This window comes from Syngnathus acus, chromosome 10 (genome assembly GCF_901709675.1).
Source record: "Syngnathus acus chromosome 10, fSynAcu1.2, whole genome shotgun sequence".
Taxonomy (NCBI): domain Eukaryota; kingdom Metazoa; phylum Chordata; class Actinopteri; order Syngnathiformes; family Syngnathidae; genus Syngnathus; species Syngnathus acus.
Window position 1 is genome coordinate 5,944,094 of NC_051095.1, and position 17,194 is coordinate 5,961,287.

The window sequence follows — 17,194 nt, forward strand, 5'->3', positions numbered from 1 at the left end:
ATGGGGTAACACCAAATAAGTCAAGCAATAAAGAAAATAACAAGGAGAATACAAACGCACTTTTTATAATACCAGACAAAACTTTTGTCACTCAGGGATCTTGATCAAACACACGACAGCTCAAATTATGATGTACACAGCAAGATATGGTGACCTTCTTCCAAGCGGGAGACACTTTTTTTTTTTTTTTATGGAAAGGCGGGCAGGGTGGCTATCATCTGAGACGGAAACTGAATATTAGGCGTGGAAAAGTCTGCTGAACAACCATACAAATGTGTATAACTGTTTGTGGGGTGAAATTGTGCAATGGTCGAGAAAACGAGCGCACTTAAAAACTGCTCAAAAAAGTGTATCAAATCTGGTCTCTTAACATGCATGAGAAAAAAGACAAAGTGACTACACACAGGCAAAAAGGAATCTGAAAGTGTGTCTACTTCTGTTTTATTGATTTGTATGTTGAATTATTTGTTGAATGGATTAGGGTGGGAATCTAAAAAGCTCTGCTTCCTCCTACTCCAGCATTCTTTGTTTTTTTTCATTTTGGGTGACTTAGATATGGCACTTTAAAGTGCTTTATTTTCCTATTTACGTGTTTTAAATATGTGCAAAATAAACATAACTTGTTCATGTTCAATATTTCAATTCACGGCCAGCCTACCCTCTATGAAGGCCTGCTCACGCGAGTCGGTGATGCTGACCAGGTTCCCTTGGTGGGCTTGGCAGTGGTCTTGCGCCTCCTGCCAGGTCTTGGTGGGCTGTGGGATGATCAGGTAGCAGAAGTCGCTGGAGGGGTGGTCCAGCCACCAGCCGCATTTTTCAGTCCAGTCTGCGAGCCAGACATAAGACGGCGTTACGCAAGACAGTGCAAGACGGACGGCGCCAGTGCTGGACACCTACCAGGTTGGCCCACCAATGGTGGCAGCTGTGGACGCCCTCTGCCGCGCTTGGCTGCAGAGAAAGGGGGTATAAGCAAATGCGGGACCCGTCCAAAAGGAGCGCTCGGGAGCGACGTTAGCACCTGTTTGGCAGATTACTGACACCTTCCAGTGGCATGGGTAGTTCAGGTAGAGCCGTGCGTCAGAACCCATGACTGCACAGTCACCACCGGAGTAGCTTCTGTCATTGAGGTCGTCGTAGTCCTGCGGACGAGATTTTGGACAGAACTTTAAGCGTGTTGCATTTGATCTGGTCGTCTTCCTGCCGCATTTCCTCACTTAATGGCGTACCTTCTCTCATTCAAGTTTCACTTTGGTTTGTCGGCTTCACTTTATTGTCAGTCAAAGTAGTATGAACATTGCAATGAAATGAAGCATGTAGTGCCCTCTCTGGCGAGCCAAAGGTCTCATGCGCAATGCAACTAAACCTGAAGACCTAAAGACAAACCAGAGGCACCATCCAGGATATTTCCTGGACATCTTAACTGCCTCCTCGCTGTCTCTAAAATCAGAGTGCCAAAAATGTGTCATCGGCTGCCCGATGCCTCAAGACAAAACGGATGCCTGCACACCGACTTTTCCAAAGGCCTCCAGCAATTCACTTACCAAAGCTGTTCCATCACTCCACTTGTAGTTGTTGCCCTTCTTCTTGAGTCCCACCCAAGGATTAGTTATTTGAAAGTGATCTTGATGAAAGGAGGGAGAACAAGAGCTTCAGGGCAAGAAGAGCTTCAGCCAAGTGACGACTACGGCGGTTCTTCTTGGTGCTTACCATACAGGAATTGGCCATCTCGCTTAGAGTGGACGCGAGGCAGTTGGGCTCCCCGGGCGAGACAGAACTCCTCAGCATCCTCTTGAGTTTCACGACTCGTGCCATGAAAATAGCAATGATCGCCATAAAGGACGTTGCCATCGTCGCAGTCAGAAGCTGAGGCCACAAAGAAGAACATTGAGGAGGAAACCGTGACCAGATGGTGCAAATAGGCGTGCTGCAACTCACTCTTCACTACAGCAGGACCACTTTTGGGGGAACACGTCGGGCAGTCTGCATAGAAAAAGACCCTGTTTGAGCTTTTCTCCTTTCAAAGTCAACCTGATTACAAACATGCAGGCTTACCCAGCGGCCGTTTGCACATGTAGGCTAAGGAGGAAGCGCAGGAGCCAGACCTCCACTTCCCGGAATTCTTCCAAACCTTTTGGTTGACGTAGGCGCAGGACGCAACGTCGGCGCTGTCGGTAGATTAAAAAAATGTTTTCCTATTTTTCCTTGAGTGGTCGTTCTCAAAATTGGTTCCAGAAACTTTAAGCCGACGTCTCCGCCTGACAACAGCATGCAAAGTTGTTACGTCTTACCTTTCGAGTTGATTTGGGGCCCAGTTGGTGTGCTTTATTGTCTGGCCATCGGACCAGGTCAGCTTCTGGCTCCCGCCTTCAAAGCGACACCAGACCTTGTCGCATTTCTGGGGGGAGAAAAGAAAACAGTTCCAGTTGTCGCCGCAGAGTCCACTGCCGCTTCCGTCTCACCTGGTTGGAAAGTCCCAGCCAGAAGCGGGTGTCCACGCCCATGGTCGCCTTCACAAAGTTTTCCTCGGCCGAGGAGGTGATCGAGACCAGGTTGCCGCCCAGCCAGACGCAGTGGTGCCAGGCGCCCAGCCAACCGTTGGGGACTTCCATCTTCTTGTAGCAGCTGGTGCCGTGCCCGCGCCACCCGAGAGCACACTGGTCGGCTGAGGGCATAATTTGGGGAACGGGCGGACAGATCAGAGCACACCGATGGCATGTTTTTACTCGATCCTCTTCATTGGGCGCATGGCAACCAAATGCACGAGGATTCTGTCAGGGGGGGGGCAATGCTCATTGTCCCTTTGGCCCCTTCCAAAAACTTGCCTGTCCTTCATTTTGGGGTGAGCTGCTGATTGTTTGCATCAAAGCATCACTTGTGCCTGCCAAGGATTGATTGGTTGATTGATTCACTTTTATTTCTTCACAACATCATTGATCATGATTACATGTCCACAGATCATGACATGAGATTGCACACAACTGCCCCAAAGTTCTGCTATTAAGCTTCAGATGTACAGTGGGGCAAACAAAGGATGTACTAGTCAGCCACCAATTGCGCAAGTTAAAAGGTGCCTGTCATTTTCATCAGAGGTACTATGTGAGACAAAATGAATCGAACTCAAACTCACAGTGTTAGCACTTCATCTTCACCATCAGCGATCCCCACCCACCAGTCACGCACGTGTGGCAAATCGATGACCAATGACGTAAGCCCAAATCAGGTCATCGCACATTTCACCACTGGGGGGTGCTAAAGCACAAGGCAACTCAATTGACTGTAACATTGCAACAGTTGGACCCCGCTCCACTCTTTTTATCTCAGGAAGCCCGTGTCCTTGAATTAAATGACAAAGTACAAAGCCAAGCCAAGCCGGGCTGGGCTGGGCTGAGCTGAGCAGAGCAGTGCAGGGGTTTCATGGGGAAGAAGGCCTTTTAAACTGCGGGCTCAGTAACCGAATAAGCACGGGCCTCGAATGGACTCTGAGGGGCAAATGCAATATTCAGATGAACACGCACTGAAAATCAGAGTCTCTCGTAAAAGTCCGGCAGAATTTTGCAAAGAATTTCACTGAGAAAAAGAAATGAATTTTTTGAGAGAGAAATTCATTATGAAAAAGAAATGAATTACTCCTGAGTGAATTTTTTTTAAACACATTTAGATGATCCAAATGGAACACTCACGGCAGAAATATTAGGAACTGTGTCGCAAGTTCTTTTTGTGTGCGATAACAGAACAAACAGGAGCGTGTGATTATTTTCTGTACAGGAAGTCAACCATATTGTTATCAAGCCTAAGAAATCAGGCATGTGGTGCCCACAAGTTATCTGCTGAGCACTGACAATTTCCAATGGGAAAACAATACCAGCCATCTGTTTTTCTGGGGTTTCTTTCGATTCGAGCCAAATTTAATCAAGTCGATATTGTCCCGATTGTGAAAGATAAGGCTGGCAAAATCAATAGCAAAGACAAATCATCTTTGCTCGTAAGTAGGTCTTGTATACATAAATCATCATATGGATTTGTGTGTTTATTGATGTCTCTTTGATGACGTTTTTGATCATATAATTCATGAGACATTTTTGTTCATGAAGAAATAGTTATTGTAGAAAGAGCTGTAAGAAATTATTATTGTTAAATTATAATGATTATTTATCATTTATAATTTCGTTACAATGTACATAATTTTTAATTATTATTAAATCTATTTAGATGAAAGAAAAGGAAAATATCTTTATAATAGAGGCGCTAAGAACTATCTGTTGTATAAAGGGCTGTAAGAAATAATTATTCGTAATATGTCTCAATAATATCAATAATGATTAAATATTAATGCTAAGAAATTGTTTAGTTAGGAAGAGCGCATGCAGGTTCGTCAAGTAGTGCTTTACAAGTTCATGTGAAGGTGAGCAAGTTCGGCAGGAATAGTTCACGGCCAACAAAGACGTTACTTGCTACATGGTTGTTGTTGTTGTTGCATGATACGTAGATTGTTTTCGTGTTACTTTGTATCGTTATGTGGCGTGGAGAAATCGCGGACGTTTGAAACGTGTTGCTGCCTGCCGTCCGTCGCCCGTCATTCATATTTCTCACATCCACCGCTAGAGGTCTCCCCAGACCACCGAGATGCGCTCGTCCGTCTGAGTGAGTGTGCGCTTTGAATGAGCATAGTAGAGACAGGTTGACTTCCTCTATAGGCCCTTTGTAATGACTTCAAAGTCAAGTTGTTCGTATATTCTGACAGAGCAGCAGCCAATATAAACGAAAATGATAAACGCACCTTAAAAAGCCATCATAGCATTTGAACGAACTTTGTGCTCAGAATTGGATCCATTGTAATCAAGGGTTTTGATCTCAGGCACCGTAATGTTTTGACAAGAGTAGAAGCAGATGCAGTCATGCGAACTCACAGTACAGTACATTTCATCACGTTGTCGACAGCGGTATTGTTTTAGCAATGAACTCTGTTGAACTGACTTTTTTTAATTGACTAAATTGCTTACCTGACGCGCATGTCCAATATATGCCAAGCAAGAGAATAGACCACTCGAGTGCCTCCCACATCTTGGAGTGAGAGGGAGAGAGAGCGCGAAAAACAAAAATCGCCTCACTGAGGGTCGCAGCGATTACAGTCAGTTGAAAAGAAATGATAAGTCGCCTTACTGACAATGCCCTGTGGATTCCAGTCAGGAGAAACAAATGGACGTTTGGTGTGCCTGCTCCAAGCCCACACGCCAACCACTCACGTAGCACAAAATGTGGGAGTGGCGAGCGCGTGTGACGACGCACTGTACCCTTTCATTCCTTTATTTTTTTGTCATTTAACAGTAAATCGAAATCATGAAATCCAAGTATGAAAGTGGGAATCAAATGAGGTGTAACTGCATTTGTGTTCAAGTACTGACGAGAATGCAGAAACTTTTCCATTCACGCCTCTCAGATGTCGTGTTGATTTGATTTGATAGAGAACACGAGAAAATACATTTAGTGGACGTACTTGTGAAGGAAAATGAGCGAGGAGACGATGAGCAAATGAATCTGAGAGAAATGAGGGGGAAACGTCTCCAATTGAGCCTTGCGGGCCTTGAGTGCAAAAATTTGCACACCATGCGGGGATCTTGTGACTTTTTGGCTCTTTGGGGGAAGCAAACGCTTGATGACTCAGACGACTCCTCGATGGGATTGTTATCTTGTACACATTTACACATACCGGCAGAATAACATCCGGTTGTTCCCAAAGAGGATCTTTTTTCTGAAATAATTTTACATTTACGGACTTAAGTAAGAGTCAAAATTTGGGTGAGTATTATACACGGGTACAGGCTTTTTTCCAGCATCGACATGCCATTTTTAGGGTGCGTATTATGCATGGAAAAACACGGTACAATTATTTGGATACAAACACGACCCAAAAATAAGGTCTAACATTATCTTTTTAATTTTGTTTGTATTTTTTGGGGTTAAAGGTCATCACAGCCTGCTCTCCAAAATCACAGGGTCTTCGCCTTGGCCAGCCGGAGATGGTACTCCGCCCACTGCCTCCGGTACTATCATAGATAAAAAGAAAAAACATGTCAATACATTTTTATTTATTTAAAAATAGATTGTCAGATGTCTTGAATGAGCTGAAGAGTTTGACGTTGGAACGGTTTGAATCAGATGAGGAGATACAATTTCCACAATAAAGAAATTCCGTGCTGACCTTTGACCTGCCGGCTCAGGAGACGTGGTCCTGTCAGGCCGATGCTCAGCGCTCCGATGGGCGCGGTGATCAAGATGGCTAACACGGCTAACGTTAGCACGTCCAAACCAAACTTCACCAACGTCTCGTCATTCGTATCTCTCGCCGTGTCCAACGCCGTTGAGCCGATGGCCGCCTGTCACACGTTTGCGTTTTGGGATCGGTGAATAATTAAAATAGTTCCTCGGCTTCTGCTAAACTTTGACCTCTAGCCAAGGGATCGGGTGGCGTACCTGCACGGTGGCTTTGGGCATCCAGGCGATAGCAATGAAGAGTTTCTCCTTGAGCACAAAGCCCGCACCGTGCACCAGCGCGAAGGTGGTGACCAGTCGCACCACCAGACCGATGGTGATGACAGCCACACCCAAACCTGCACGGGACCGCAATTGAGTCGACGCCACGCGATGGGGCAGTGGCGTACTTCTCACCCACAGTGCTGAGGCTCAGCGTCGTTATGACAATCTCTGCTCCAATCAGGCCGAAGAGGAGGGGCTGGAACACATCCCAGCACCTCCCTAATATGGCCGCCACGCCCGCCTGCAGGGAAACACCATGTCATTGGCTGTCCAGTCGCGGTACGGGCCTACGGCATCTATTCAAGTGGCGAGCACGGTATCATTTCTTTTTCTTCAACAGGTTAACCATGATTGCCTTGTCAGCGCGCCAACCTAGCGCGGCCAGGAAGGCCAGAACCAAGGTGCAGAGGCCACCAGCCCCAGAGGCGCCCACCACTTGAGTGAAGAAGACGGCAAAGATGGAGAAGGCCAACAGGAGGAAGCTCCTGGTCGCCACCACGTCCTCCTGCACCAGTACCACTTTCAGCACAACAAGAACACGGACCAAAGGCTCAAACGGCTTTTCCCACGTACCTGATCCACGCTGGGGAAGAAACACAAGAAGATGCCCACAAGGATCCCGCCCACCACTCCACCAACCACCTCCAGGAGACCCTTCAGGATGCTCATCCATGTGGAACCTGCGTATGCTCGCATGCATGGAGAGCAGAACTCAACCCAGCTCAAAGCAAACCAGAAGACAAACCTGTGGAGAATGCCACGCCCAGACACGTAGAGAACCCCGTGATGGCCAAAATGTCGTCAAAGCTGCCAGCAGCCATCAGAAGTGTCGGGATGCCCTGCAGAATCCCCATATATCTTTGGTGGAATCCAAGACGAACTTCAGGAGAAGCCCGGTACAGCTTTGGACATATACGAGGCAAAGCCGAGAGATACAGCACCTTACCTTCTCGCGTCCATAACCTTCCTTCTGGAGGAGCAACATAGACGGAACCACCACCGCCGGAGACACCGCAGCCAGGACAAACCTGCGCGTGCATGAGCACGGGTCACACGTTGTCCCGCAACCACGCCTGACCACCTAAACACAACCACTGGCAAAGCTAACTTGGTGGGGAATATCTCAAGGGGTCCACAAAACAAAAATTTAAAAGATTATCCAGAAAAATCTGATAAAGATTAAATATAGGTTCCCTGTGGAAGACAGGTGAATATATTGAAAAGAAATTCCTGGAAAAAAATCTGAAAATACCCTAAAGTCAGTTATCTGGCCTTGCATCTAGACTTAGACTTAGACTTAGACAGAACTTTATTGTCATTTTGTCAACACTAGGTAGGTCCAAGTATATTTCAGGAAGGGCCAGTGTCCCCGCAGTCCCCCGTCTAGCTCCGCCAGTGCACACAACACATACCCCAGCAGGAATCCCCACCCCCACGGCAGAGCCAACAGGAAGTGAGAAACCACGGCAACCACGCACGCCTCCATGACACAGGGCCCGACCGCCACACGTAGGCACACGGCCTTCAGCCGGCGCAGCGCCTGCAAGAAGACCCCCGTCACCACCTGTGCATGCACGCGTGTGTGTGCGTGCGTGATACCGAGGGGTCAAGACCCAGACCGGCTCGGGCCAGGATGATGGACAGCGCCATGCTCCTCAAAGCCGCGGACCAGGCAGCGTCCACGTAGACGGCGTCTGTCACGTAGGGAACGTTCCTCAGGATCAGGCCGGCCAGGAGCATGCCTGCCCAAAGACATACAAAGCATCAGGTCCGCGTGTGCGTGAGGTGGACTACTGTCGGGCCATACCAAGCAGTGGCGGGATGGGGGGCAAGCCAGGAAACTGAACCATCCCGACTAGTCGCCCCCCCAACACTGCGCTGATGAAGATGATGACCACACCGAACACTCGCCCTCCCGGCAAACATTCTGTCCCTGTTACTGACCACACTGCACCAAAGAGCAGCGCCAACATATATGCTGGGCAAGCACATACACACACAAACACAAACACACACACACACAGAGTCAAAGAAATACACTCATATCCATACAATCACACAAACCGATATATAGACAGAGACACAAGACACAAACACACACGACATATGCATACACAGAAGTGCACTTGCACAGGTCAACACGCACACACAGACACACACACATTTATATACACAAAGAGAGACATGGAGGGGGTCACAAATATGCATATTTCAAGTGGACACAGACACAAAAAATCAGGCATACATACGGAAACAGATGTTCATTAAGACACATATATACACACACACAAACACAGACAAACATTAATGGAGGACCCAAACGTGTACTGACTGATGGATTGGCTGGTTGGCACCTTTGGTGACGATCTGGTTGATAATTCCACGAGGTCGAGGACATCTGCTCCTCAGGCGGCTGAAGGACGAGGCGCAGCAGGAACACATCTAGACAAACAAAGACATAATCACTGTCTGTGTGTGTCTGTGCGTGCTTGACGGACCTCACCGTGTCATCCAGCTCGTGCGTCGTCGTCACCACCGCTGGGATTGCTCAGAACCCTCCTGACCTTTACTACCTCAGTGCACTGTAACCAGTGTGACTTTAACACACACACACTCACACACACAATAAAGTCTCGCACTTTGACCCCACTTGTATGTGCATGTGTGTATTTTGTGAATTCCTTCCTTGTTGTTTCTCCATCCATCTCTCTTCTTGTCTCAGTCCATAAACACTTAATGCAAACATACACACACACAAAAACACACACACACACAACGTGTAGACGGACATACACGCACTTCCACACAGAAACACAGACACACACCCAAAACATACATATTACACACGTACATAGACGTTGAGAGCAGGTGTGTGTAGCTTTACTGTTGAACACAAAAACATTGCACTTCCTTTACATGGCTCTTCACAATACAAAAGCAGGAAGTGACATCTTAGGAGGACCCCCCCTCCTATTTCGACACACACACACACACACACGTGATGTACAAAAAAGTGTAGAAAAATACTCTTGAAAAAAGCAAATCTTCCAAATGACTTCTAACAACTAGCAACCAGGAATGTGGACGTGAAGGAATGAGCAAACATCAAGTCACAGGCTATCCGTCACAGGCCATTGTCTGTGATTAGCGCATTAGCTCTCACTTTTGGCCGGCGCTAGGTTAGTCGAGCTAGCAACAACACTGACGGAGCACAGGATTAATCACCTACAACACACTACTGTGCCCTAGCTAGTACGCCAACCACGTAAGCGTTCAAAGTAGCTAACATGTTAGCATCTGTCATGTCAATGTTACAGCAGCTAGCATCAAAAGGCTAACGGTGTTAAACGAGCGGGTGCGGCGTCACGTCAATTCCTCTCGGGAACCGGATGCCCGAGGCGGCGCGCCTCAGTCGGGCAGGTACGTGCGCATGAAGATCTGCTGGTGTATCCACGGCGTGAAGTGGCTCACGTTGCTGTACACGCCCGGTCCCAGCACTTTGCTGAAGCACACGCTGCCCCATGACGTCAGGCCGAATAGTGTCCAGCGCCCCCCAGACAACTCCTCGCACACCAGCGGACCGCCGCTGTCACCCTAGAAACGGAACGGAAGCAACACACTGCGCTCGACACCAGCCTAGAAGCTCGGACTTGGAACCTGTCATTCAGAACTTCAACTTAGCGGCTAAAACTTGTAAGCGTGTGATGATTACCATGCAGGAGTCCACGGTCCCGGCCTCGTAACCAGCGCAAAGCATCCTGGCAGTTATGGTCTTCATGTCGAAGTAGGACTGGCACTGGGACATGGAGATGATCCGTACCTGGCCCTCCTGCAGCTTGAACGGCACTGAGGAGGAGGTAGCATCAGCTCGACCTTAAAAGCTAGACTTTAAAAGGGAGAACCTAGAGGCTAGTGCCTTCTGGCTAGAACTTGATCACTAGAACCTAAAACATAGAAGCTAGCACTCAAAATCTATAACTACGAAGATCTTGAACCAGCAAATGGGTGTTTGGACTTACTCCTGTTGCCCATGTGACCCCATCCTGTGATGTAGCAGTAGGAGTCCGGAGTGGGAATCTGATTGGTTCCGGGCAGACACACGGGCCGTACCCATTCCGTCTCCTCCACCTGGTGTGATTCCAACAATACCTCAGCAACAATATTCTCGTCACCCGGGAACGCGGGGAGGACTCACCTCGGAGTCTAACTCCACAACGCTGATGTCGTAGTCCACCACGGCGCGGTTGTAACGCGGGTGCACTGTGATGGCTCGCACGCCACGCCTCTGACTGTGCACGCCCGGATGGTCCAAGTTGTTGAGACCCAAGAGGACCTTCCACAAGTGGGCCTTCTCTCTCCTACGCATGTAAGAAAAGATCATGGAAGACTTGTTAATAGCAAGCCCCCTTGAAAGTGTCACTGCCTGGATGGTTGAAACTTGAAGCCCAAAAGCTAGACATGGACGGGCTCACCCCTCGAAGCAATGCGCCACTGTCAAGGCCCACTTAGTGCCGATGAGGACGCAGCCGCACACGTGACCGCTCTGACCGCTCTGCAGCGAGCACTGCCATGGCCACGCCCCCTGCCTGGCCACACGACCTCCCAGAATCCTCTTCTGCCTGGAGAGACGCGCGTCCATTGCCGGCCGCAGGCCGCACTCTGGCCGAGAGATGAGAAACAGGAAGTAGACTCGGCCCAGGCCATCGGAGGAGACGAGTCGGAGGGATGGATGAAGCTTACTGTCTCTGACGCAGACGAGAGCCACTCGCTTGCCAGAATGACACGAATGACTGACACACACGTATACACACACAAGCAGAGATACGCACAAAGTTACACACGCACACACATAGTACACACACACTCAGAGCTTAAATATTGAGACTAATGTTAGCATTAGCAATTTTACTCACTTCCTGACACACACACACACAGACACACACACCTTCTCTTCTCGAGGCGAGCCTGTAGAGCCGAGCCTTTGCGTTCCTCCCACTCTGGATGAACATGTAACCAGCGACGGCGACCCGGAGGACCACCCTGCTCAGGTACCATGGAAACGGAGGCGGGAACCCTGCGGGGCACGCTAACTGTGATGGACCGGCCGCATCACCTGTGTGTGTGTGTGTGTGTCTGTGTGTGTGTGTCTGTGTGTGTGTGTGAGCGTGTGTGTGTGTATGTGTGTGCTACTGACCTTACCCTAGACCCAGCTGGTCACAGGTCAGTTTGCTGAGCTGCTGGTTCCACTCGTCTGCACACACGTGATAGTGGTCGGCCGTCCTCAACACGGTCAGAATGGAACCTGACGACTGGCTCAGAGACACTCCACACAACAAAACACTCAGTCATCTTCCTATCATGTGTGTCTAAGTGTGTGTGTGTGTGTGTTACCACAGTCCCACTCGTCCGATGCGTCGGTGCAGTGTTTCTTTCCATCGCACCACAACGTCCTATGCACGCACTTGTGATTGTTGCACGCCAACTCGTTATCGCCACACGCCGCTAACACAACAATCACATACACACACACTGGGTTGAGTCAAGGCGCTAGCACATGGAAGCTAAGATTAGAAACTGGTACATAAGCTAGGAATGAGAAGTCAGGACTTGGAAACTAATTCTGAAAGACAAACATAGCTAACCTTAACTACTTGGTTTAGTTGCGCCAGACTACAAGATAGCGCTAAAACGTAAAAAGTTAGAATATTGTTCCTCGCAACTGCAAATTAGCACCGGTAAGCTAAATTTGAAAATCTACAGCCTAGAAACTAGAACTTATTAGCTACAATAACGCCACACGTTGGCAACAACTCACAGCAGTTGACCTCATCAGCCAGCAGGGGGCAGTCTGGGATGCCATCACAGATCATGCTGGTCTTGATGCACACGCCGCTCCCCGGACATTCCCACAGAGAACGCTCGGTGCAACCTACCACATACCCGCAAAGACACGTCAACACAGCAGGCTCGATTTTAATGTCACAAAGGTTAAGGCGGCGTTCTCACCGCAGTGATCTTCGTCGCTGCGGTCGTCGCAGTCGGCGAGGCCGTCGCAGCGCTTGCTGGCGAGGACGCAGCGTCCGGAGCGACACTTGAAGTGGCTGGGGGAGCACTCTGTTGCCACGGCGACGTGGTAAACATGAACAGAATATGAGCAAACAATGAGTTAAGCACCAATTTGTACGCACCGTCCACGCCGGCCTCAGGCAGAAGGCACGTCGAGTCTCCGCCCTCTTCGGGAAACTGAGCGCAGTCCGAGTCGTCGGGCCACTGCAATCCCACGATGCCGAGCACCGACTCGCACTTCTCCTTGGCTGTGCGACACAGAGACCTGCGAGTGGGAAGATGCCGTATAATCACAATGAAGTGACGCTCCACACCAGCTCACTAACAATGCCGGGCTCACTAACGCTGTCCTATCCTATTCTGTCCCGTCCTGTCCTATCTGCTACTTGGAGCGGAGCAGGACAGGTTCGACACACACTCAGAACGCATCCTCACCTGCACGGCGGCACAGTACTCAGGCTGAGTGGGTCGCATTTGGGTACGAGCAACGTGCAGGCGTAGAACATGAGATACTGGTAGCAGCCCGTCTGGACCAGCGCCGGGAATAGTGACGACTCCCACGACACGGAGCTCTCCCGCTGCGATACGTGACCCAGAAAGTTGGGGAAGCGTGTGTGGTTGTAAGGCAGGTTCATGCACAGCTCCAAGCTGATTGGCTCGCAGCCGGCTGACACGCCCATGAGGGGAGGAGGCAGTCAAAAGAATTGAAAAGATGTTTTGTGAACTAGAATAAAAATAGGAACCTTGCCTATCAACGCATTTGTCAGAGGCTTACTGCAGTTGTGGTGTCGCGTGTCGCAGGAAGTGGACGCGCAGCCCGGTTGAGTGGGGGGGCACGTGTTGTGAGCTGTAACGCGCACACGCACCGTCAGACAGTGATACACATTCACCAAGGCAGTCTGTTGCCAGGCGGGTGTCTCACGCTGCTCGCGCATGCAATGCTCTTCGTCGCTGCCGTCTTTGCAGTCGTCCTCGCCGTCACAACGGAAGGCCGGAGGAATACATTGACCGTTGCGGCATTCCCAAAGACCCTGGCTCCGACATGCTGCGCACACACACACACACACACACACACACATTCAGGTTAGTCGTTCTTGCAATGTGAGCGTCAAGGACGAGGCAACTCACAGCAGTTGAGCTCGTCGCTCTTATCGACACAATCGTGATCGCCGTCACATAGCCAATCTGTGGACACGCAGCGGCCGTCGCCACAGCGATGCTCCCGTGTTGCGTCGCACACTGACAAGCAACAGTTAGGCTAGCCTCACCTATCCTAGCGCAGAGGTTCTCAAACATTTTGGGCACATTGCCAGTTCTAGAAGTTTAGCGTGTACGCTCTCACCACAGTTGAGCTCATCGCTAAGGTCTCCGCAGTCATCGTAGCCGTCGCACAGCAGAAGCGGCGGCAAGCAGCGGCCCGTCGAGCAGCGGAACTGTGTGTCTGAACACACTGAATGATGATGTCATCAATGTGATGATGGTGCGGTATCACGACAACTTTTCGAACATACGTCGCGTGCACGCTCACCGCAGTGGGCCTCGTCGCTCCAGTCATCGCAGTCGTTTTGGCCGTTGCACACCAGCTTCTGAGGGACACAAATCCCCGTGGCACACAGGAAGTCTTCCTTCCCGCCGCACGCCGCTATTGGCCAATCAGAGAGTAGCGCATAGTAACACCAAATGTCCTGTACCGCTCTGTCCGATTTACTTCCTGTTGACTAATTATACGGTTGATCAATAAAAGAGCACCGCTTGGTATCACTAAACATGTCAGAACAATGTCCTGTCCTATCCTGTAGTGCTCTGTCCAACCTCGTCCTTTACTAACCTGTCCCGGTCTATTTGATACTTCCTTTTTGATTTCTGATATGTGTGTCAGCAAATCAGAGGACCTTTCTTTTATCGTCCTGTCCTACCCTATTTGTGCCAAACCAATCAAAATTACTTACAGGGTTTTCCTACTGCTTGTCGGGGAGTGTAGCAGGCAGGAGACGTTGCAGAGGATGAGGCGGCCCGGCTGAACTGCGAGCAGCGCAGGAAGTCGGGCCAGGAGATGTTGAACATCTGCAGGACGGGCTCGCAACCTTCTCTGGCCGCCTCACAAAAGGATGCGCACGGCAACACCACCCACCTGTGGTGGAGCGGGTAAGCGAATATTCTGAGATGTGGACAACGGAGTATTCCGCGGCTACCTGTGCTGAGCGTCGTCGTCATGGAAACACTGCGGCAGCGCCAGAGAGCAGCCAAACAACATGATGTGCTTGTAGCAGGACAGTCTGCTCAGGTAGCTGAAGAACCTGCGACACACATCATGTCACTTCCCCAACGCACGTATGCCCGAGCGCCCACCAAGCTCCGCCCACCATTACCTGAGCAACATGTCTACCTCCGAGCTCTTCACCACGGCGACGGAGGAGGACAGCCATGTTTGGTTGTATGGTAACATGTGACACTGGGGCTCTGCCAGGGGCTGACAACCACCTGCATACATTTTGGATTTAAAAAAAAAACTTTTATACTTTACAAAAACATACAAGAGTAACCTAATCAAAACAAATGCAAAGAATGAAGCATTTGGTGCTCCATGATGTCAGGCTTTAATTCAATGGGCATTGTGTGGCTGGTGTGTTTCTAGACCACCAGGGGGGAAAATAAACTTTAATTTGACATTCTTCAAAGAATATAAAGAATACTGTAGGCCTGTCACATTGTCTGTCTACATGTGTTGCTACACCAACGGTGTTTACACATCTGGACACACACAAACACACACTTACCTGCATGCGGCGTAGAGGTGGCGGCGGTCAACCAGGTGGAGCTCAGTGAGGGGACAGACGTCAGCAAATCTGCAGCTGTCGTCATTGGCGGAGTGGACGGGGCCTGAGACGCATCTGCCGGGAGGGAGGGGCTTGTACGGTTCCCACGGTAACCAGGCACCCTGTCAGCTATCGGCTCGGGAGAAGGGAGCGGGCTGGAGTCCGAGACACGGCCGCCAATCACACCTTAGGAAAGCACATAAAAAACTGTTTCACAACTTCAGTACCTGTTTTTGTGTGTGTGTGTGTGTGTGTGTGTGTGTGTGTGTGTGTGTGTGTGTGTGCGCGTGCGTGTGTGTGTGTGTGCATGGGCAAGGAGCTTTTTGATTGGTTCACTTTAAATACACAAGTGCACACGTCTATGAATAGTGTCAGAGGGATCTGGTTACCATGACGACCCCGATTACATGTCTCATACACTCACATGTTAGCTAATAATAACAATCATTCGGGAAGGGTGTGGGGGGGGTTGGGGGGGGGGGAGTTCTCCACCACAAGTGCCAGCCGGGGTTAGTTTCCGACACTAAAGGGGGAATGTGTGTGAGCGTATCGTACCTTTCAAAGTCGTGTCAAGGTCAGCATTAAACAAGACTTGGACATGATAAAGATGCCGAAAAGGTGACAAAATGTTTTACGGCACTTGTAAATATTTGACATTCCTCTTCACTTTACATGCTCCTGATTGGCTGAAAACCACTAGTTGTCATGACAACCACCAGACACATGGACTCTTTGTGTCAAAAGGACCTCTAGAGGTGTGTGTCTGTGTGCGTGCAAATACCGGTAAGGGCGAGTACGAGCATCATGCCGCCCAGCAGGCCAGTGACGGGAAGCAGGACGTAAACAAGTCGGAGGCGGCCAGACGTCTGTGGCTTGTGAGGACGCACATCCTCGCCCATCACGCTTTCAGTTACTCCACCGGTCACCTGCTGGAGCACAAAGGTAGCTTTGGACATTAACTCTTGGGTTACACAGTATGAAAACATGTTAAATATCTCACCGTTTTAGTTTTATTATTTGCAAGAAGTCAGTGAACCAAGTATGCAATTTAATTCATTTTTGATGTTCGAAATAGTTTTATACTTTACAATTACTTTACTTGGAAAAGTGATTCTTTTGAATAAATGATTGAAGAATAACATCAATGAAATAGTAATTTGAGATAAATTAACTTAAAAAAAAGAATAAATACATTCAAGAAAAACTTGACTTCAAAAAAACAATGAATACATTTCAATAACGGAAAATTAGTTCAATAAAGGATTCTTGATCTCTTGACGCTCGATGGGCCCCGGGCCTTAGTTTGCTCACGGCGCCCGAGACGATGACGTAAACACGATGGGCGGAGCTGGACGAATCTTAAGTCACGTGAGGCAATTAGTGCAAGTCAGAAGCCGATACTTCTGGGCTTTTTCTGCTTCCGGTTTATTCCTCGAGCCACTGAAAGCCACGTGGGCGCGCGCACGCGCGTGCACACTCACCGTGTCCGTTCCCGCGCTGAAGGTGACACGCGGTAACGAGCACATGACCTTCCTCTGCGCCTCCGCCACAAAGAACGCGCCAACTGAAGTCTGCGGCCGCCGCCGCCGACCAAGCAGCTGATCGGCCCGCCCCCTTCTCCTCCTCCTCTCGCCCCCTCCTCACGCCGCGTGACCGCGCCTGGACGTGCCGCGCGCGTGCACGTGACAGAGTGTGCGCTGGAGAGAATTGACTGACACGCACATACTCTCATTCTGTCTCGCGCGCGCGCACACACACACGCACGCGCACACACACAC

General features: G+C 49.6%; 3 protein-coding genes across 11 annotated transcripts; all 3 read right to left on the reverse strand.

The window, feature by feature from the left end:
* Positions 1–1,681: 1,681 nt before the first annotated feature.
* On the reverse strand, positions 1,682–2,672 carry LOC119129681 (macrophage mannose receptor 1-like). The gene is made up of 5 exons (XM_037263051.1): positions 2,460–2,672; positions 2,289–2,395; positions 2,053–2,165; positions 1,936–1,980; positions 1,682–1,863 (listed from the first exon to the last, which is right to left on the reverse strand). Exons 1-5 carry the CDS (start codon positions 2,670–2,672, stop codon positions 1,682–1,684), a joined length of 660 nt encoding a protein of 219 aa, XP_037118946.1.
* Positions 2,673–5,912: 3,240 nt separating this feature from the next.
* On the reverse strand, positions 5,913–9,244 carry LOC119129430 (sodium/hydrogen exchanger 9B2). 9 transcript variants are annotated; one of them, XM_037262704.1, is made up of 13 exons: positions 9,038–9,244; positions 8,889–8,976; positions 8,342–8,512; positions 8,134–8,276; positions 7,947–8,074; positions 7,481–7,562; positions 7,280–7,373; positions 7,108–7,214; positions 6,890–7,039; positions 6,667–6,775; positions 6,472–6,608; positions 6,200–6,374; positions 5,913–6,044 (listed from the first exon to the last, which is right to left on the reverse strand). In XM_037262704.1, the coding sequence occupies exons 2-13, from the start codon at positions 8,974–8,976 to the stop codon at positions 5,968–5,970; spliced, it is 1,461 nt and encodes a 486-aa protein (XP_037118599.1). In that variant the 5' UTR covers positions 9,038–9,244; the 3' UTR covers positions 5,913–5,967. The 9 variants fall into 9 exon arrangements, 7 of the variants coding, with proteins under 7 accessions (XP_037118599.1, XP_037118603.1, XP_037118601.1 ...); XM_037262708.1 differs by lacking the exon at positions 8,342–8,512; XM_037262706.1 differs by having other exon boundaries at positions 6,671–6,775; positions 6,907–7,039; positions 8,889–9,244.
* A 148-nt stretch (positions 9,245–9,392) lies between these two features.
* Positions 9,393–17,049, reverse strand: corin (corin, serine peptidase). The gene is made up of 24 exons (XM_037262613.1): positions 16,898–17,049; positions 16,198–16,345; positions 15,378–15,602; positions 14,970–15,081; positions 14,793–14,897; positions 14,550–14,731; positions 14,129–14,242; positions 13,943–14,050; positions 13,729–13,839; positions 13,523–13,645; positions 13,376–13,447; positions 13,036–13,267; positions 12,723–12,865; positions 12,541–12,648; positions 12,350–12,463; positions 11,926–12,036; positions 11,734–11,857; positions 11,480–11,608; positions 11,275–11,324; positions 11,007–11,193; positions 10,730–10,892; positions 10,554–10,662; positions 10,247–10,380; positions 9,393–10,128 (listed from the first exon to the last, which is right to left on the reverse strand). The coding sequence occupies exons 1-24, from the start codon at positions 16,940–16,942 to the stop codon at positions 9,943–9,945; spliced, it is 3,135 nt and encodes a 1,044-aa protein (XP_037118508.1). The 5' UTR covers positions 16,943–17,049; the 3' UTR covers positions 9,393–9,942.
* Positions 17,050–17,194: the final 145 nt, after the last annotated feature.

Bases quoted from the DNA above. Each gene is read 5' to 3' on its own strand.
- LOC119129681 (XM_037263051.1), bottom strand. From the start codon at position 2,672: ATGCCCTCAGCCGACCAGTGTGCTCTCGGGTGGCGCGGGCACGGCACC. The intron at 2,166-2,288 runs GTAAGACGTAAC...ATCTACCGACAG, and splicing joins GCCCCAAATCAACTCGAAAG to CGCCGACGTTGCGTCCTGCG. The intron at 1,864-1,935 runs GTGAGTTGCAGC...TTGTGGCCTCAG, and splicing joins TGGTCCTGCTGTAGTGAAGA to CTTCTGACTGCGACGATGGC.
- LOC119129430 (XM_037262704.1), bottom strand. From the start codon at position 8,976: ATGTGTTCCTGCTGCGCCTCGTCCTTCAGCCGCCTGAGGAGCAGATGT. The intron at 8,277-8,341 runs GTATGGCCCGAC...GTCTTTGGGCAG, and splicing joins CCCCATCCCGCCACTGCTTG to GCATGCTCCTGGCCGGCCTG. The intron at 6,045-6,199 runs GTCAGCACGGAA...TATCTATGATAG, and splicing joins CCTGAGCCGGCAGGTCAAAG to TACCGGAGGCAGTGGGCGGA.
- corin (XM_037262613.1), bottom strand. From the start codon at position 16,942: ATGTGCTCGTTACCGCGTGTCACCTTCAGCGCGGGAACGGACACG. The intron at 15,603-16,197 runs GTATTTGCACGC...TGCTTTCCTAAG, and splicing joins GCTCGTACTCGCCCTTACCG to GTGTGATTGGCGGCCGTGTC. The intron at 14,898-14,969 runs GTAATGGTGGGC...TGTGTGTCGCAG, and splicing joins GAGGTAGACATGTTGCTCAG to GTTCTTCAGCTACCTGAGCA.